This window comes from Patiria miniata, unplaced genomic scaffold (genome assembly GCF_015706575.1).
Source record: "Patiria miniata isolate m_02_andy unplaced genomic scaffold, ASM1570657v1 HiC_scaffold_15, whole genome shotgun sequence".
NCBI classification, from domain to species: Eukaryota; Metazoa; Echinodermata; class Asteroidea; order Valvatida; family Asterinidae; genus Patiria; species Patiria miniata.
Genome location: NW_024037053.1, coordinates 214160 through 235917, shown reverse-complemented (window position 1 = coordinate 235917; position 21758 = coordinate 214160). Strand labels below are relative to the sequence as shown.

The 21758-nt window shown below is 40.2% G+C and overlaps 2 protein-coding genes across 2 annotated transcripts; both read right to left on the bottom strand.

Annotated features, from left to right (window-relative positions):
- Positions 1–2010: 2010 nt before the first annotated feature.
- LOC119722297 (dehydrogenase/reductase SDR family member on chromosome X-like) lies at positions 2011–10666 on the bottom strand. Its single transcript, XM_038192339.1, has 9 exons — positions 9127–10666; positions 8043–8144; positions 7469–7554; positions 6554–6613; positions 5532–5700; positions 5189–5412; positions 3764–3914; positions 3382–3508; positions 2011–2981 (listed from the first exon to the last, which is right to left on the bottom strand). Exons 2-9 carry the CDS (start codon positions 8116–8118, stop codon positions 2435–2437), a joined length of 1440 nt encoding a protein of 479 aa, XP_038048267.1. The 5' UTR covers positions 8119–8144; positions 9127–10666; the 3' UTR covers positions 2011–2434.
- Positions 10667–10685: 19 nt separating this feature from the next.
- Positions 10686–20587, bottom strand: LOC119722296 (dehydrogenase/reductase SDR family member on chromosome X-like). The gene is made up of 10 exons (XM_038192338.1): positions 19947–20587; positions 18863–18964; positions 18298–18373; positions 16812–16821; positions 15900–15959; positions 14878–15046; positions 14535–14758; positions 13110–13260; positions 12728–12854; positions 10686–12327 (listed from the first exon to the last, which is right to left on the bottom strand). The coding sequence occupies exons 2-10, from the start codon at positions 18936–18938 to the stop codon at positions 11781–11783; spliced, it is 1440 nt and encodes a 479-aa protein (XP_038048266.1). The 5' UTR covers positions 18939–18964; positions 19947–20587; the 3' UTR covers positions 10686–11780.
- Between the last annotated feature and the right edge of the window lie 1171 nt (positions 20588–21758).

The window sequence follows — 21758 nt, the reverse complement described above, 5'->3', positions numbered from 1 at the left end:
TTATAGCTCCATGCGCATGCCAGAACGAACTATGTTCATCAACAGTAGATATGGAGCTTCGCGCGCGGGTGCAGGGGAGATCTCTAGATCTAGAGAGAGACACATAGCGTGCGGAGTCCATGCAAAGAGAGGAGCCAACATCAAGAACCAAATTTTCGGGTGGGGGAATAAGCGTACTTGTAAAAAAATAATGTAGAATTACATTGAGATTTTAACTACATCGTATTCCTGATTTCAAGTGGCAACATCCACCTACAATAAGACTCGCATGAACTGCAATATATACGTAGTGTGCAAGTTATAACCACTTGTCTAAAGCCAGCACTTGAACGTCTGGAAGACTGTCCAAGAGTAAGACAAAGATTGTCTGGCAGAACCACTCTCTCCACCTCTCTGTAAAGATCGGCGGGGCGGGTCTAAGCTCACGTACGTCCCCAGGCTGCTTAAATAGAAAAATCATGCTGAAAAAAGTAGCACATGCATACTTCCCACCATCACTGGTGGGCGACCTCTCAAAGTGCCGGCTCCGAGGCTTCGCACGCGCCATGTCAAGAGTTGGTTTTAGACCATGCCGCCGCTACAAAAAGTTCGTTTATTTTGAAATTGTATTTTTGAAATGTTGCGTTTTTAAACCAGCCGCTGAAAACTTTTAATGTAATGTTGCATTTTCACCTTAAAAAAAAAAATTAACATCGGCAGATTTTGCATGTCATGTGGAATAAACTAGCTTTTGCCTTGCTACGAATGAACAATTTGGTCCATTTTTAAAAAATAATATGCAACACCTGAAAAATGCGACATGCCTAGGACATATAGGATGGATACGTCTGTTCCGTGTTCTTTTTATGGCGTAACTGCATCTTAGGAATACTGAAAAGATGAAATAATTTTCATCAAATGCAATGCTTTAGAAAATTCAAATCCAACAAAGTCAATTACAAAAGAAACAATAATTACCAAAGAATTTTAAGCAACTAAATCTAGATATAAGTACATGCCTGTAGTTTGTAACGGTTTACAATGTCATATATTTACTTACTTATAGTGTCCTTATAGTGAGCTGTCCAACTATATGTACATGTAATTGCCTTTTTTAAGGATAACGTATTTCGAATTGAATTGAATAAAATTGAACTGAACTAATATAGGAATACATGTATCCAACATGCCCAAAACCCAAATACAAAAATATACTTTTCGAGTTGATTAAATGGTCAATATGAAATTACAAGGCATGTATGAAAACCATCATCAATGAATCAACTACTTTACAATAATTAGATTAAGTAAACAACACCCAAATTTCATCAAAATCTTACAAAAGAAACCAGTAAGGCAAGGCTAATTAATAAGTAAGGGACTTTAACACAATATCAATGATTCCAGTCGTCCGAAGTAAATACAATGTATCTTGAGAATTGTGAACTAACAAGTATGGGCGTCGCCAGGATTTTTTTCTAGAGACATCATCTCCAGATATCATCCAGTAGTCTTGCCAAACCTCAACACCGATGAGCTTCAAATTCACCAAGTTGCTTACTGGCACAGTTCCCCTACTAAAACTTTATTGAAAATCATGTGAACAATGATAACATTGTGATATTTAGCCCAGCAAACAAAAAACAGGGAAAACAAGGTGTCCGTAAATTCGGGGCTGAAAAGAAGGTGATGGGATGCCTAACGGTGGGACTTGAACAAGTTCAAGGAAATTCCCAAAATTATTGGTAAGAAAGCATTCTGACATTGACACAATTATTGGAAGCAACACTTATCTTTTTTTTGTGAATTTTGAGTTATTGAAGTAAGGATGTGTAAGTACAATCACTAAAATAAACTTTAAAAAAAATATATATATATACCCAAATATGGGAACAAATATATTACAGGAGAGGTATTAACGATTTATGCAAATTAGGCATATTTCCACCACTTCGATTTTTAAGACTGTTACTACACCATTCTAGGGACCTTACATAAGTGCAATGTGATGAAAAAAAAAATCTGTTGCAATTTGTGTGAGGTTCACTTCAAAAATAAAGTATTTTGCCTGGACTATCTACAAGTCTAGATCTCATCACGTACTATGACCAAATAGTCTCTCTGGCAGTTTCTGCCAAGGTTTAATCTTTCTTCGATACCTTGTGGTCTTTAATATACACCTAAACCTTGTGAATTTGAATATTATTTAGATTTCACCAAATTTTCAGTTCATCACAAATCTCTTTAATGGAGTCCACTTTGATAATTTTTGGCCAAGTTTGGTCGGTACACCTTCTTGAACTTCTGCACCTCATCTCCTGCAGATTTCCCCATTATCTGCCTTCGGTTCTCCTGATGTCTGGTCAATTACAGAAGCTGGCTGAGCTGAAGGTTCCCTCTCTGGTTGTTCTACACCTGCTTATTATCTGAAGATGCTGCAGTTCTCAGCTGCTAATTACTTATTTTCTGCATTATCTGTCACGCCCCTTTCCTCTGAAACCTGCCCACTGGGTTTTTCCTCTGCCTTAACCCTTTCAGTGGGTAATTCTGCAGCTGCAGATGGTAATTCTCTTTTCGGCTGCTCTTCTGTCTGCTCCTGTTTGGAGGATGCCTTGGGTTCGTTGTCTTCATCTTTGAGTGTGTCTTCAGGTATCTTTTCTTCTAAATTAGCCCCATATGGTTCCTGCGATGCCTTGACTTTTTCAGAGGGTACCTCTGTAGCTCCAGATGAAGACTCTATCTCTGGTTGCTCCTCATCCTGCTTCCTCTCCAAAGATGCCTCTCCTCCTTTGGATTTGTTTCCCATCTCTTTGTCATCTGAACTCCCTTCTTTCTTCCCTGAATCATCAGCAATCTTCTCTTCGACTGTCCTTGTGTCCTTGGGAATGGTCAGCAGATCTGGCCTCGCTGATGGGAAGGCTTCTTTGAGCACACCATCAGAGATGAACTGGTTGAGACATCCAAGACTGTAACCCCAAAGGTCCTCCTGTTTTTTGCCATCCCTAAAGTAGAAAATTAAACCCAAGGACCCTTGAGTCTAAAATCAAAGGACCCTTATTAAAATATGATTCATTAGCTGGAAATCAAAGGTCTCTTCAGTAAAAGTCAAAACCTCACCATAGGACCCGGTCAGAGGGCTGGCCCTTCAGAAATTAAAAGATCATTGAATCAATGGACATAATAAAAATCAAGTTCGATAAAAAACAAATAAAGGGAGCCTCGAGTCAGAATCATCACAGGACCCCAGCGTCCAAATTCACATGCAGCAAATTTAGAACTACTTAAGAATCGAACTTGATATTTTCACATTTCTTCTGAAATTTTTTTCTAAAAAACATCTAAGTTTTTCCAATTTTCTAAATGTGTGTGATCAGTTAAGTGTGCATTTTCTCAAAGCCTTACCAACAGAAGGTTGCAGGGTTAGCAGGTCGACAATTCTTCATGAACACTGCAGTTTTCCCACGAAGGCTTGGATCAACACAGGCCACGACACTTGTAGCAGCCCCCTGTTTCGGAGTACGCATCATACCTTTGGGCAAACACAAAGCATTCAATCACTTCAATCTTCAGAAAGTTTGAAATGCAACTTACAAAGTTAAATTTTAGTCTTTGCACCCTTGTTATAATTATGAAAGTCTCTACTAATTGGACCTGAAATTGAAACAGTACAGTATGAAGATCAGTGGATGATTGCCAAATACATGTCAAATGACCTACAAAAAGTTTATGCACGGCCAGGCAATGATAATATTAAATGTTCAAATGCACCAAGAAGTGTACTCACCAAATTTTTTATAAGCTCCAACGAAAAAGCTCATCAGTTTCAAATCACTGAAGTTATTCATAATATTCGTGTCCACAAGTCCAGGATCAATAGAGAAAGTGCTCACTTCGGTCCCTTCCAGTCTCCGAGCAAGAAAGTGTGCTGCCATGACCTTTTCAGGATATAACAAATCCAGAAATAAAATTCTCTGCCGACCTTGGATGAGGAACGAGCAGCCCAATACAGACTTAATGCATGATCAAGAGATTGCATTTTGTGACCATTTTTTTCTGAGCCCCATGGGACACACTGAATGTGTGTACTGCATCACGCGCATAAAACTGCCAAAAATCTCCCTCAACTATCCAAATAGCGCTAACTTGTCAAGGACACGTGCCTGCAACCTGCAGAGTTGTAATGAGTCACTGATTTTTGTGACTCGAGTCGAATCAAGTCGTTTTAAAGAAGTGACTTGAGTCGAGTCGAGTCATTAGGTCAAAAGGTCGAGTCGAGTCAAATATTTAGCTCGAGTCAATTCGAGTCACAATTATTTAAACACTATATATACCAAATTTATAAAAGGAGGCTATAAGTTTAGCCAGCGTTCGAATCCAAGAGCTTTATAAGAAATCACCCAAAACCAATGATGAAACAGCGAATTAGAAAATGTGTTTAAAAATCTGGTTCCTGGATAGTATTTTGTGCGTCCTAGAACCATGAGGTGGGAGTCTGTGACACGTTGTATATTTGTACATGACTGCTATTCGCAAAGTAAAGTGAGCACAAATTTTGCACCGTAAGTCACTGCAAATACTTTTCGCAAAGTTGCGCCTTTATTTTTGGGACTCGAGTCTTATTAGCCTTCGCTTGAGTCGAGTCGAGCCTTCTAATGAGGGACTCGAGTCGAGTCGAGTCATTTGCTCGCAGTGACTCGAGTCGAGTCGAGTCATTTACCCTTAGGGACTCGAATCGACTCGAGTCAACAAAAATTGTGACTCGAGTCGGACTCGAGTCGAGTCATTGACTGGAGTCATTACAACTCTGGCAACCTGGCTGAAAAAATTATACATAGCATTTATCTGAACCAACAAGTTAATCACGGACGACTCATACACGCTCAGACTCTTACTAGGGGTAGACCGAAGGTGGCACGGAAGGGGGATGAACAGTGTTATACATGTATTTGACAGACAGTGTCCTGTTCCATCTGCTTTGAATAGCGCCCCCTGTGGTAAGATGGTAAATAGCCTCCGGCCCCCTCCCACTCTCTCCCATTGCTTTTTAGAGTATAGGTGGCTGCGGGTGACCATCCGGCTACCTTCCAGCACGAGAGTCAGTCGGCAATGTCGTTGTCACATCCCCCATTTCAATATGGTCTGGCGACGTCATGTGTTGACTGGACTAGATCACCGACTTCATTCAATTCCTGAATTAAAAGAATCTCACCATGTAGGCCTTGGATGAGGCGTAGGCTGTAAGCCGACTGAAGGATTTGGGGCCCTGCATGTTGTCCAGGTCTAGTTTCCCACTTTTATGCGCGTCTGATGACAGGAGAACAATGCGGGAGTCGGGGGCACCAGCCCGCAGCAGCGGCATGAGATGCAGCACAATGAGGAGCTGTGACAGGTAGTTGACTTGGAATTGCGACTCGTATTTATCCTCTGTGTATTCTATGAAAGAAATCCAACGAAAGAACCCTTTTGAACACGACAACTAGTGGAGCAAATTGAGACTTTCGATAGCAGTCCTTTCAAGCGCCATGTATAGGTCATGATGCCGGAGTCCTTACCTTGTTTGACAAAGGCAATGCCAGCATTGCAGACCAAGATATTAAGGTACTGCATCCTCTCCTTGGTCTTCTGAATGAAGTCCATGGTGGATTGCAACGAGGCGAGATCCACTATGATGTACTCCACATTCAGTGGCTTGATCTCTTCACTGGTGGATGGAGATGACGCCTGGCCAGCAGCATTCATGGAAAATTGTAATAAGAAAAACATTTGATTTAGGAAAATCAATAGGATTTAATCAGCCACAAATATTTGTAGGCCTACTGGCCCTTCCAAACTTTCCAACATCAACAGATCATCAGAAACTACAACCTCCGCTTCCACAAAAAGCCACTAACAAGTGAAGTCAGTCTCGTGTTAATTAACACATGGCTCATTTGGCCCATTTTTGTCTCTGGTTCCTTGGTATGAAAAAGATTGATATAAAAAACTTCATTCTGCAACATAATTATGAAATATCAGAAACAACTTAATAGTCCAGATAAGCAGCAAGATTCTTCACAGCCTATAGAAAAAGGAAGGTCTCATGGACATTAAATCGAGGCTCGGATGATCTTCCATTTAGGAAGTGACTGACAGCACACTAGCCTCATCACATTCTCAAGGATTATTCAGCCATCAACAAGGATGACCAGTACAAACCCAAACTACCTCGACCAGAGCTCCCTGGGTCACAACAGACAACAGTCCTTCTAACCCTGAAGCAACTCACGTGAGGAACACATTATCCCACTCGATCATTTTTGCAATATCTACATGCAGTTTCCTCTCCATGAATGGTCAGATAAACCCCTTGATGCTAAACGTACCACCCCTTAACAAGCCTACTCATACAAGGAAGTTTGTTGAGAGGTTCACAGAGCGCTTCAACTAGGCAACGCTTCCCTACTGACAGGCACCCCCATGTCGTGACAAAAAACACTTGAAAAAGCCTCCCCACTAAGACTTTTACTTCATATCAGGTAAAACCATTTTGGCCATATCAGACAAATTGTCACCATTCAAAAAAGGTTTAGTTTACCTGCCCATGACTTCTCTGCTGCATTTCATCTCGATGTTCTGTCTGCATTCGCTCGATTGCCTAAATGACCAAAAACCTGAGTCATTAATGCGTCAAAGAAAATCACTTAGAATATACATTGTATACCTAAATGCGGCGTGATCTTCGAGCTCCTAAAAATAATGTGTAACATTTTTTTTAATTGTTTGTGACATAATCTCAGCTGTTTTTCGCTAAGTAATTTATCTTTTAATTACTGTGCTAAGGGGGATTTATGTCGGGGGCTTATTCCACGGAGCTGTAAGCTTGGTAAAGTTGAGGGATTAACCACAGCTCTGAAAAAAATGTGGCCAAAATATTACTAAATATCTACCACCTTACCCAAGGCCGCGTGAATCCTGGCAGGGGATGGGAAGATATCCCCCTTTTTGACTAGGGGGGGGGGGGGGATGGGTCACTGGATCTCCCCCCCCCTCCCCGCCCCAATTTTTGTGGTGAGAACTTGAAAAGCAATGCCGATTTTAATGTCATCTCGTAACTTTCAGATAGTCAAAATGTATTACATCAAGTTCAGAAAATCGGAGAACAAACAGTACAAAAGTTAGGGAATGGAAGATTTTGCGGTGAGGTTAAGGGACGTACGTAAGCTAGCGCACAAGTTTGCATAAGATGTACATTTGTGTAATGAACAGCTCCCCCCCCCCCCCGCCCCCAACCCACTTTTTGAATTTCCCAGCTGGACATTTTAGGACCCATCCAATCCACTCGTCGAAAAGGAGTTACTTCACTGACCTTATACCACGAGGATTCTAGTCAAAAGTGAGTTCCTATATGCCCTATACAGCGTGCCTATACTTGAAAACAGCTATACAAGAATAGCTTCGTGTTGAAGTGGACCACACAGTTTACTGATTTACTCCCCGAAACCACACTCACAGCTTTAGCTTTGTCCTCTGAGCGACTTGTAATGCACACTCTTGCTCCCATCTTCGCAATGGACTTTGCCGTTTCATATCCAATCCCTGCATCAAAGGAATTAATAACTGAGGTATTAAAGAGAAAAGGATAGTCCAAGGACGAACAATATGAAGAAAACATAGTTATATATTACGGTACTCTGAAGGAAGAAACTTATGAAACCAATCCAAAGACTTGAACTCGAGTAAGAAAACAAGATCTTGTATAACATGAATAAGTATCAAAATTTAAGATGACATTTGAGATGAATTATTGAATTAAATAATGATTTGTCATGATTAGTCTCCGAGTAGACCTTTAAAACCCACCATGAAGTTTGGAGGCCTGCTGTATTTTGAATTAAGTCTTTCTCAACTTGAACCATTTTCACGGAGCGTGAGGAATTAAAATTATGTAGGATCCTGGTGGATCATATTGTGTAAGATTCATTTGGTTCGTGCAGGAATTCTGAAAGTTCAGTCGGATTCTGGAAGATATACCCCCTCAAAAAAGTTAAACTTTTGCAAGAATGCTAAAACAGGTTTTTTTTTACCAGTGTTTCCACCTGTGACCATCACCAGCTTCTCCGGGGGAAGCTCCACCGACGGATGTTCTAATTTGTTCCCCATTTTCAACCTTTCAGTCGAACCTAAACCTGTCAGGCCAAAAAGAATGCAAACAATATAATCTGTTCTCGATCGAAAAGTATGTACTGAACTTGGTATTACCAGCTACAGCATGCTTATATTTCAACTTGACTTGTATATATTGCCTGGGGGACGGGAGTGTCTCCTCTGCGTCCTTGGATCGCCCAAGCGTATGCTCCTAATTTGTAACGTCCCTTTTCTCATCAAGATTGATAATGCTAGTAATAAGCTTTAAAAAAATAAGCATTAAGTTTTATGAAGATACGTTAACACAATTATTATCTGTAGGCCTATGGTAGAATATTATGTCAGTCGCATCACCAAGTCCAGCAGAATGTTGTGGACAGTTGCGACACCACGGAGTTGTTTGCACCAAGTCACAGACGATATCTGACGCGTGGCAAAACTATACTTCATGGTGCACCCAACTAATAAATTGGGCACAGGCAATTTATCCCACACAAATTCCAGTGGTGTAATGCTATAGAATATGGCGGAAAGGGGCCTCCGCCCCCACCCCGAACTTTGCAAAAAGGCGCAAAATATTGTTTTGTATTGTGACAAAGTGCCTCGACCCCCTGCACTACATGTACAAATCCCCAAACAATGTCAATTTTCAACACAATATACACATTGCAAAGACATACCTGGACATTAACTGTGCACAAACCCTATATGAGGCTGGTCTGAAAATGTCTAAGTGTTTTTTTCAGTAAATGCTTCAACATTTTCCCTGGATGCATACATGTATTATCACTTTCTGATGGCTGATAGGTCACTGCGGGGAAAATTTAGTGATGGCCATGCAGGAATGGAAATCTATCCTACACATTTCTAATGTAAAAAATCCAGTTAGAAGTTCAAGCGCGCAATCAAACTTTAAGCATATGGCAACCCACATCGAAGCAGTATCCAATTATTGCCCTACCCCTGTCTCGACGACTAATTATTCCTGTCCAATTTAAGGCATGACAATAAACTCACACTCACCATGAACTTCTCAATCCAGATGGGCGTGGTTGAGGCTGGGAATTATTTCTGGCCGGGCTCAGTTGGCCATGTATAATAGTCAATGAATGATAGACGTAGGCCTACGTGTACTAAACTGTCTACACCCACTGCAATCAGTGTACCATCAGTATCTGGCAATGATGATTTATATTGCGATGTCGACTGATCAAAGTTCACTTGAAGTGTTGCCAAAAATGTTGCCTTGTGTTTTATAGCTCCATGCCAGAACGAACTATGTTCATCAACAGTAGATATGGAGCTTCGCGCGCGGTGCAGGGGAGATCTCTAGATCTAGAGAGAGACACATAGCGTGCGGAGTCCATGCAAAGAGAGGAGCCAACATCAAGAACCAAATTTTCGGGTGGGGGAATAAGCGTACTTGTAAAAAAATAATGTAGAATTACATTGAGATTTTAACTACATCGTATTCCTGATTTCAAGTGGCAACATCCACCTACAATAAGACTCGCATGAACTGCAATATATACGTAGTGTGCAAGTTATAACCACTTGTCTAAAGCCAGCACTTGAACGTCTGGAAGACTGTCCAAGAGTAAGACAAAGATTGTCTGGCAGAACCACTCTCTCCACCTCTCTGTAAAGATCGGCGGGGCGGGTCTAAGCTCACGTACGTCCCCAGGCTGCTTAAATAGAAAAATCATGCTGAAAAAAGTAGCACATGCATACTTCCCACCATCACTGGTGGGCGACCTCTCAAAGTGCCGGCTCCGAGGCTTCGCACGCGCCATGTCAAGAGTTGGTTTTAGACCATGCCGCCGCTACAAAAAGTTCGTTTATTTTGAAATTGTATTTTTGAAATGTTGCGTTTTTAAACCAGCCGCTGAAAACTTTTAATGTTATGTTGCATTTTCACCTTTTAAAAAAAAATTAACATCGGCAGATTTTGCATGTCATGTGGAATAAACTAGCTTTTGCCTTGCTACGAATGAACAATTTGGTCCATTTTTAAAAAATAATATGCAACACCTGAAAAATGCGACATACCTAGGATATATAGGATGGATACGTCTGTTCCGTGTTCTTTTTATGGCGTAACTGCATCTTAGGAATACTGAAAAGATGAAATAATTTTCATCAAATGCAATGCTTTAGAAAATTCCAACCCAACAAAGTCAATTACAAAAGAAACAATAATTACCAAAGAATTTTAAGCAACTTAATCTAGATATGAGTACATGTAGTTTGTAATTGTTTACAATTTCATATATTTACTTACTTATAGTGTCCTTATAGTGAGCTGTCCAACTATATGTACATGTAATTGCCTTTTTAAGGATAACGTATTTCGAATTGAATTGAATGAAATTGAACTGAACTAATATAGGAATACATGTATCCAACATGCCCCAAACCCAAATACCAAAATATACTTTTCGAGTTGATTAAATGGTCAATATGAAATTACAAGGCATGTATGAAAACCATCATCAACGAATCAACTACTTTACAATAATTAGATTAAGTAAACAACACTCAAATTTCATCAAAATCTTACAAAAGAAACAAGTAAGGCAAGGTTAATTAATAAGTAAGGGACTTTAAGAAAATATCAATGATTCCAGTCGTCCGAAGTAAATACAATGTATCTTGAGAATTGTAAACTAACAAGTATGGGCGTCTCCAGGATTTTTTTCTAGAGACATCATCTCCAGATATCATCAAGTAGTCTTGCCAAACCTCAACACCGATGAGCTTCAAATTCACCAAGTTGCTTACTGGCACAGTTCCCCTACTAAAACTTTATTGAAAATCATGTGAACAATGATAACATTGTGATATTTAGCCCAGCAAACAAAAAACAGGGAAAACAAGGTGTCCGTAAACTCGGGGCTGAAAAGAAGGTGATGGGATGCCTAACGGTGGGACTTGAACAAGTTCAAGGAAATTCCCAAAATTATTGGTAAAAAAACATTCTGACATTGACACAATTATTGTACGCAACACTAATCTTTTTTGTTGTGAATTTTGTGTTATTGAAGTAAGGATGTGTAAGTACAATCACTAAAATAAACTTTAAAAAAAAATATATATATATACCCAAATATGGGATGAAATATATTACCGGAGAGGTATTAACGATTTATGCAAATTAGGCATATTTCCACCACTTGGATTTTTAAGACTGTTACTACACCATTCTAGGGACCTTACATAAGTGCAATGTGATGAACAAAAAAATCTGTTGCAATTTGTGTGAGGTTCACTTCAAAAATAAAGTATTTTGCCTGGACTATCTACAAGTCTGGATCTCATCACGTACTATGACCAAATAGTCTCTCTGGCAGTTTCTGCCAAGGTTTAATCTTTCTTCGATACCTTGTGGTCTTTAATATACACCTAAACCTTGTGAATTTGAATATTATTTAGATTTCACCAAATTTTCAGTTCATCACAAATCTCTTTAATGGAGTCCACTTTGATAATTTTTGGCCAAGTTTGGTCGGTACACCTTCTTGAACTTCTGCACCTCATCTCCTGCAGATTTCCCCATTATCTGCCTTCGGTTCTCCTGATGTCTGGTCAATTACAGAAGCTGGCTGAGCTGAAGGTTCCCTCTCTGGTTGTTCTACACCTGCTTATTATCTGAAGATGCTGCAGTTCTCAGCTGCTAATTACTTATTTTCTGCATTATCTGTCACGCCCCTTTCCTCTGAAACCTGCCCACTGGGTTTTTCCTCTGCCTTAACCCTTTCAGTGGGTAATTCTGCAGCTGCAGATGGTAATTCTCTTTTCGGCTGCTCTTCTGTCTGCTCCTGTTTGGAGGATGCCTTGGGTTCGTTGTCTTCATCTTTGAGTGTGTCTTCAGGTATCTTTTCTTCTAAATTAGCCCCATATGGTTCCTGCGATGCCTTGACTTTTTCAGAGGGTACCTCTGTAGCTCCAGATGAAGACTCTATCTCTGGTTGCTCCTCATCCTGCTTCCTCTCCAAAGATGCCTCTCCTCCTTTGGATTTGTTTCCCATCTCTTTGTCATCTGAACTCCCTTCTTTCTTCCCTGAATCATCAGCAATCTTCTCTTCGACTGTCCTTGTGTCCTTGGGAATGGTCAGCAGATCTGGCCTCGCTGATGGGAAGGCTTCTTTGAGCACACCATCAGAGATGAACTGGTTGAGACATCCAAGACTGTAACCCCAAAGGTCCTCCTGTTTTTTGCCATCCCTAAAGTAGAAAATTAAACCCAAGGACCCTTGAGTCTAAAATCAAAGGACCCTTATTAAAATATGATTCATTAGCTGGAAATCAAAGGTCTCTTCAGTAAAAGTCAAAACCTCACCATAGGACCCGGTCAGAGGGCTGGCCCTTCAGAAATTAAAAGATCATTGAATCAATGGACATAATAAAAATCAAGTTCGATAAAAAACAAATAAAGGGAGCCTCGAGTCAGAATCATCACAGGACCCCAGCGTCCAAATTCACATGCAGCAAATTTAGAACTACTTAAGAATCGAACTTGATATTTTCACATTTCTTCTGAAATTTTTTTCTAAAAAACATCTAAGTTTTTCCAATTTTCTAAATGTGTGTGATCAGTTAAGTGTGCATTTTCTCAAAGCCTTACCAACAGAAGGTTGCAGGGTTAGCAGGTCGACAATTCTTCATGAACACTGCAGTTTTCCCACGAAGGCTTGGATCAACACAGGCCACGACACTTGTAGCAGCCCCCTGTTTCGGAGTACGCATCATACCTTTGGGCAAACACAAAGCATTCAATCACTTCAATCTTCAGAAAGTTTGAAATGCAACTTACAAAGTTAAATTTTAGTCTTTGCACCCTTGTTATAATTATGAAAGTCTCTACTAATTGGACCTGAAATTGAAACAGTACAGTATGAAGATCAGTGGATGATTGCCAAATACATGTCAAATGACCTACAAAAAGTTTATGCACGGCCAGGCAATGATAATATTAAATGTTCAAATGCACCAAGAAGTGTACTCACCAAATTTTTTATAAGCTCCAACGAAAAAGCTCATCAGTTTCAAATCACTGAAGTTATTCATAATATTCGTGTCCACAAGTCCAGGATCAATAGAGAAAGTGCTCACTTCGGTCCCTTCCAGTCTCCGAGCAAGAAAGTGTGCTGCCATGACCTTTTCAGGATATAACAAATCCAGAAATAAAATTCTCTGCCGACCTTGGATGAGGAACGAGCAGCCCAATACAGACTTAATGCATGATCAAGAGATTGCATTTTGTGACCATTTTTTTCTGAGCCCCATGGGACACACTGAATGTGTGTACTGCATCACGCGCATAAAACTGCCAAAAATCTCCCTCAACTATCCAAATAGCGCTAACTTGTCAAGGACACGTGCCTGCAACCTGCAGAGTTGTAATGAGTCACTGATTTTTGTGACTCGAGTCGAATCAAGTCGTTTTAAAGAAGTGACTTGAGTCGAGTCGAGTCATTAGGTCAAAAGGTCGAGTCGAGTCAAATATTTAGCTCGAGTCAATTCGAGTCACAATTATTTGAACACTATATATACCAAATTTATAAAAGGAGGCTATAAGTTTAGCCAGCGTTCGAATCCAAGAGCTTTATAAGAAATCACCCAAAACCAATGATGAAACAGCGAATTAGAAAATGTGTTTAAAAATCTGGTTCCTGGATAGTATTTTGTGCGTCCTAGAACCATGAGGTGGGAGTCTGTGACACGTTGTATATTTGTACATGACTGCTATTCGCAAAGTAAAGTGAGCACAAATTTTGCACCGTAAGTCACTGCAAATACTTTTCGCAAAGTTGCGCCTTTATTTTTGGGACTCGAGTCTTATTAGCCTTCGCTTGAGTCGAGTCGAGCCTTCTAATGAGGGACTCGAGTCGAGTCGAGTCATTTGCTCGCAGTGACTCGAGTCGAGTCGAGTCATTTACCCTTAGGGACTCGAATCGACTCGAGTCAACAAAAATTGTGACTCGAGTCGGACTCGAGTCGAGTCATTGACTGGAGTCATTACAACTCTGGCAACCTGGCTGAAAAAATTATACATAGCATTTATCTGAACCAACAAGTTAATCACGGACGACTCATACACGCTCAGACTCTTACTAGGGGTAGACCGAAGGTGGCACGGAAGGGGGATGAACAGTGTTATACATGTATTTGACAGACAGTGTCCTGTTCCATCTGCTTTGAATAGCGCCCCCTGTGGTAAGATGGTAAATAGCCTCCGGCCCCCTCCCACTCTCTCCCATTGCTTTTTAGAGTATAGGTGGCTGCGGGTGACCATCCGGCTACCTTCCAGCACGAGAGTCAGTCGGCAATGTCGTTGTCACATCCCCCATTTCAATATGGTCTGGCGACGTCATGTGTTGACTGGACTAGATCACCGACTTCATTCAATTCCTGAATTAAAAGAATCTCACCATGTAGGCCTTGGATGAGGCGTAGGCTGTAAGCCGACTGAAGGATTTGGGGCCCTGCATGTTGTCCAGGTCTAGTTTCCCACTTTTATGCGCGTCTGATGACAGGAGAACAATGCGGGAGTCGGGGGCACCAGCCCGCAGCAGCGGCATGAGATGCAGCACAATGAGGAGCTGTGACAGGTAGTTGACTTGGAATTGCGACTCGTATTTATCCTCTGTGTATTCTATGAAAGAAATCCAACGAAAGAACCCTTTTGAACACGACAACTAGTGGAGCAAATTGAGACTTTCGATAGCAGTCCTTTCAAGCGCCATGTATAGGTCATGATGCCGGAGTCCTTACCTTGTTTGACAAAGGCAATGCCAGCATTGCAGACCAAGATATTAAGGTACTGCATCCTCTCCTTGGTCTTCTGAATGAAGTCCATGGTGGATTGCAACGAGGCGAGATCCACTATGATGTACTCCACATTCAGTGGCTTGATCTCTTCACTGGTGGATGGAGATGACGCCTGGCCAGCAGCATTCATGGAAAATTGTAATAAGAAAAACATTTGATTTAGGAAAATCAATAGGATTTAATCAGCCACAAATATTTGTAGGCCTACTGGCCCTTCCAAACTTTCCAACATCAACAGATCATCAGAAACTACAACCTCCGCTTCCACAAAAAGCCACTAACAAGTGAAGTCAGTCTCGTGTTAATTAACACATGGCTCATTTGGCCCATTTTTGTCTCTGGTTCCTTGGTATGAAAAAGATTGATATAAAAAACTTCATTCTGCAACATAATTATGAAATATCAGAAACAACTTAATAGTCCAGATAAGCAGCAAGATTCTTCACAGCCTATAGAAAAAGGAAGGTCTCATGGACATTAAATCGAGGCTCGGATGATCTTCCATTTAGGAAGTGACTGACAGCACACTAGCCTCATCACATTCTCAAGGATTATTCAGCCATCAACAAGGATGACCAGTACAAACCCAAACTACCTCGACCAGAGCTCCCTGGGTCACAACAGACAACAGTCCTTCTAACCCTGAAGCAACTCACGTGAGGAACACATTATCCCACTCGATCATTTTTGCAATATCTACATGCAGTTTCCTCTCCATGAATGGTCAGATAAACCCCTTGATGCTAAACGTACCACCCCTTAACAAGCCTACTCATACAAGGAAGTTTGTTGAGAGGTTCACAGAGCGCTTCAACTAGGCAACGCTTCCCTACTGACAGGCACCCCCATGTCGTGACAAAAAACACTTGAAAAAGCCTCCCCACTAAGACTTTTACTTCATATCAGGTAAAACCATTTTGGCCATATCAGACAAATTGTCACCATTCAAAAAAGGTTTAGTTTACCTGCCCATGACTTCTCTGCTGCATTTCATCTCGATGTTCTGTCTGCATTCGCTCGATTGCCTAAATGACCAAAAACCTGAGTCATTAATGCGTCAAAGAAAATCACTTAGAATATACATTGTATACCTAAATGCGGCGTGATCTTCGAGCTCCTAAAAATAATGTGTAACATTTTTTTTAATTGTTTGTGACATAATCTCAGCTGTTTTTCGCTAAGTAATTTATCTTTTAATTACTGTGCTAAGGGGGATTTATGTCGGGGGCTTATTCCACGGAGCTGTAAGCTTGGTAAAGTTGAGGGATTAACCACAGCTCTGAAAAAAATGTGGCCAAAATATTACTAAATATCTACCACCTTACCCAAGGCCGCGTGAATCCTGGCAGGGGATGGGAAGATATCCCCCTTTTTGACTAGGGGGGGGGATGGGTCACTGGATCTCCCCCCCCCCCTCCCCGCCCCAATTTTTGTGGTGAGAACTTGAAAAGCAATGCCGATTTTAATGTCATCTCGTAACTTTCAGATAGTCAAAATGTATTACATCAAGTTCAGAAAATCGGAGAACAAACAGTACAAAAGTTAGGGAATGGAAGATTTTGCGGTGAGGTTAAGGGACGTACGTAAGCTAGCGCACAAGTTTGCATAAGATGTACATTTGTGTAATGAACAGCTCCCCCCCCCCCCCGCCCCCAACCCACTTTTTGAATTTCCCAGCTGGACATTTTAGGACCCATCCAATCCACTCGTCGAAAAGGAGTTACTTCACTGACCTTATACCACGAGGATTCTAGTCAAAAGTGAGTTCCTATATGCCCTATACAGCGTGCCTATACTTGAAAACAGCTATACAAGAATAGTTTCGTGTTGAAGTGGACCACACAGTTTACTGATTTACTCCCCGAAACCACACTCACAGCTTTAGCTTTTAGTTCAGTCGGAAAAGGGGGGTATCGTGCACCCTCGGAAATCAATTTCTAATCAACGTTTCTAGGTTAGAAAAAATGCGTAGAAAACGATTTGCTATGTTAAAAAATTCAAAAAATGTCCCACGTATTGTTTTTATGCAAATTAGTGCCGCCATTACCGAAAAATCTATTTGTAACTATATCTCAGCCAATATTGCAGATAACTGAACGAACTAGGTGTCTAAACCCATGTTTTCAAGGTCGGAGATCACAATAAAACTATTCTGGAAGTGACCACATGTGTCTGTGGCATAGGAATATGCAAATTAGTGCCGCAAATACCGGAAAGTCATGTTTTTGGCATATTTCGCCAATATAGCACATAACTACACCAGTAAGGTGTCTAAACCCATGTTTTGAGGGTCAAGTATCATTAGAAGACCATTCACGAAGTACCTATGTGTGTCTTTGGCATGAAAATATGTAAATAATAAAGTGTCGGTTTATCCGCTATTTGATTTTTAGCCAATATCTCGGCCAATATTGCACTTAACTACACAAGTAAGGTGTCTAAACCCATGTTTTGATGGTCAGGTATCATTAGAAACCATTCACGAAGTAACTATGTGTGTCTCTGGCAGGTAAATATGTAAATTCTAAAGTGTCGATTTATCAGAAATTTGATTTTTAGCCAATATCTCGGCCAATATTGCAGCTAATGTTGACAGAAGGGTTTTTGATAAGCAATAATGATCAAAGTTTATTTTAAGCCATCATATTCAAAATCAACTGTAATATTGGCTGAAATTGAATATAATTTGGCGGAAAATCATTTTTTTGATAAACCGGCAATTTAGAATTTACATATTTTCATACCAAAGACACACATAGTTACTTCGTGAATGGTCTTCTAATGATACCTGACCCTCAAAACATGGGTTTAGACACCTTACTTGTGTAGTTAAGTGCAATATTGGCCGAGATATTGGCTAAAAATCAAAGAGCGGATAAACCGACACTTTATTATTTACATATTTTCATGCCAAAGACACACATAGTTACTTCATGAATAGTCTTCTAATGATACTTGACCCTCAAAACATGGATTTAGACACCTTACTGGTGTAGTTATGTGCTATATTGGCCGAGATATGCCAAAAACATGACTTTCCGGTATTAGCGGCACTAATTTGCATATTCCTATGCCACAGACACATGTGGTCACTTCCAGAATAGTTTTATTGTGATCTCTGACCTTGAAAACATGGGTTTAGACACCTAGTTCGTTCAGTTATCTGCAATATTGGCTGAGATATAATTAAAAATAGATTTTTCGGTAATGGCGGCACTAATTTGCATAAAAACAATACGTGGGACATTTTTTGAATTTTTTAACATAGCAAATCGTTTTCTACGCATTTTTTCTTACCTAGAAACGTTGATTAGAAATTGATTTCCGAGGGTGCACGATACCCCCCTTTTCCGACTAAACTATTTGTCCTCTGAGCGACTTGTAATGCACACTCTTGCTCCCATCTTCGCAATGGACTTTGCCGTTTCATATCCAATCCCTGCATCAAAGGAATTAATAACTGAGGTATTAAAGAGAAAAGGATAGTCCAAGGACGAACAATATGAAGAAAACATAGTTATATATTACGGTACTCTGAAGGAAGAAACTTATGAAACCAATCCAAAGACTTGAACTCGAGTAAGAAAACAAGATCTTGTATAACATGAATAAGTATCAAAATTTAAGATGACATTTGAGATGAATTATTGAATTAAATAATGATTTGTCATGATTAGTCTCCGAGTAGACCTTTAAAACCCACCATGAAGTTTTGGAGGCCTGCTGTATTTTGAATTAAGTCTTTCTCAACTTGAACCATTTTCACGGAGCGTGAGGAATTAAAATTATGTAGGATCCTGGTGGATCATATTGTGTAAGATTCATTTGGTTCGTGCAGGAATTCTGAAAGTTCAGTCGGATTCTGGAAGATATACCCCCTCAAAAAAGTTAAACTTTTGCAAGAATGCTAAAACAGGTTTTTTTTTACCAGTGTTTCCACCTGTGACCATCACCAGCTTCTCCGGGGGAAGCTCCACCGACGGATGTTCTAATTTGTTCCCCATTTTCAACCTTTCAGTCGAACCTAAACCTGTCAGGCCAAAAAGAATGCAAACAATATAATCTGTTCTCGATCGAAAAGTATGTACTGAACTTGGTATTACCAGCTACAGCATGCTTATATTTCAACTTGACTTGTATATATTGCCTGGGGGACGGGAGTGTCTCCTCTGCGTCCTTGGATCGCCCAAGCGTATGCTCCTAATTTGTAACGTCCCTTTTCTCATCAAGATTGATAATGCTAGTAATAAGCTTTAAAAAAATAAGCATTAAGTTTTATGAAGATACGTTAACACAATTATTATCTGTAGGCCTATGGTAGAATATTATGTCAGTCGCATCACCAAGTCCAGCAGAATGTTGTGGACAGTTGCGACACCACGGAGTTGTTTGCACCAAGTCACAGACGATATCTGACGCGTGGCAAAACTATACTTCATGGTGCACCCAACTAATAAATTGGGCACAGGCAATTTATCCCACACAAATTCCAGTGGTGTAATGCTATAGAATATGGCGGAAAGGGGCCTCCGCCCCCACCCCGAACTTTGCAAAAAGGCGCAAAATATTGTTTTGTATTGTGACAAAGTGCCTCGACCCCCTGCACTACATGTACAAATCCCCAAACAATGTCAATTTTCAACACAATATACACATTGCAAAGACATACCTGGACATTAACTGTGCACAAACCCTATATGAGGCTGGTCTGAAAATGTCTAAGTGTTTTTTTCAGTAAATGCTTCAACATTTTCCCTGGATGCATACATGTATTATCACTTTCTGATGGCTGATAGGTCACTGCGGGGAAAATTTAGTGATGGCCATGCAGGAATGGAAATCTATCCTACACATTTCTAATGTAAAAAATCCAGTTAGAAGTTCAAGCGCGCAATCAAACTTTAAGCATATGGCAACCCACATGGAAGCAGTATCCAATTATTGCCCTACCCCTGTCTCGACGACTAATTATTCCTGTCCAATTTAAGGCATGACAATAAACTCACACTCACCATGAACTTCTCAATCCAGATGGGCGTGGTTGAGGCTGGGAATTATTTCTGGCCGGGCTCAGTTGGCCATGTATAATAGTCAATGAATGATAGACGTAGGCCTACGTGTACTAAACTGTCTACACCCACTGCAATCAGTGTACCATCAGTATCTGGCAATGATGATTTATATTGCGATGTCGACTGATCAAAGTTCACTTGAAGTGTTGCCAAAAATGTTGCCTTGTGTTTTATAGCTCCATGCCAGAACGAACTATGTTCATCAACAGTAGATATGGAGCTTCGCGCGCGGGTGCAGGGGAGATCTCTAGATCTAGAGAGAGACACATAGCGTGCGGAGTCCATGCAAAGAGAGGAGCCAACATCAAGAACCAAATTTTTGGGTGGGGGAATAAGCGTACTTGTAAAAAAATAATGTAGAATTACATTGAGATTTTAACTACATCGTATTCCTGATTTCAAGTGGCAACATCCACCTACAATAAGACTCGCATGAACTGTAATATATACGTAGTGTGCAAGTTATAACCACTTGTCTAAAGCCAGCACTTGAACGTCTGGAAGACTGTCCAAGAGTAAGACAAAGATTGTCTGGCAGAACCACTCTCTCCACCTCTCTGTAAAGATCGGCGGGGACGGGTCTAAGCTCACGTCCCCAGGCTGCTAAAATAGAAAAAATAATGCAGAAAAAAGTAGCACATGCATACCCCAACCATCACTGGGGGGCGACCACTCAAAGTGCCGGCTCTGAGGCTTCGCACGCGCCATGTCCGGAGTTGGTTTTAGACCATGCCGCCGCTACAAAAAAAACTTCGTTAATTTTGAAATTGCATTTTTGAAATGTCGCGTTTTTAAACCAACCACTGAAAACGTTTAATGTTATGTCGCATTTTCACCTTTAAAAAAAATAATAACATCGGCAGATTTTGCTCATGTGGAATAAACCAGCTCTTGCCTTGCTACGAATGAACAATTTGGTCCATTTTTTTAATAATATGTAACACCCGAAAAATGCGACATACCTAGGACATATTGGATGGATAGGTCTGTTCCGTGTTCTTTTTATGGCGTAACTGCATCTTAGGAATACAATTCTGAAAAGATGAAATAATTTCCATCAAATGCAATGCTTTAGAAAATTCCAATCCAACAAAGTCAATTACAAAAGAAACAATAATTACCAAAGAATTTTAAGCAACTAAATCTAGATATAAGTACATGTAGTTTGTAATTGTTTACAATTTCATATATTTACTTACTTATAGTGTCCTTATAGTGAGCTGTCCAACTATATGTACATGTAATTGCCTTTTTAAGGATAACGTATTTCGAATTGAATTGAATAAAATTGAACTGAACTAATATAGGAATACATGTATCCAACATGCCCAAAACCCAAATACAAAAATATACTTTTCGAGTTGATTAAATGGTCAATATGAAATTACAAGGCATGTATGAAAACCATCATCAACGAATCAACTACTTTACAATAATTAGATTAAGTAAACAACACTCAAATTTCATCAAAATCTTACAAAAGAAACCAGTAAGGCAAGGTTAATTAATAAGTAAGGGACTTTAAGAAAATATCAATGATTCCAGTCGTCCGAAGTAAATACAATGTATCTTGAGAATTGTGAACTAACAAGTATGGGCGTCGCCAGGATTTTTTTCTAGAGACATCATCTCCAGATATCATCAAGTAGTCTTGCCAAACCTCAACACCGATGAGCTTCAAATTCACCAAGTTGCTTACTGGCACAGTTCCCCTACTAAAACTTTATTGAAAATCATGTGAACAATGATAAC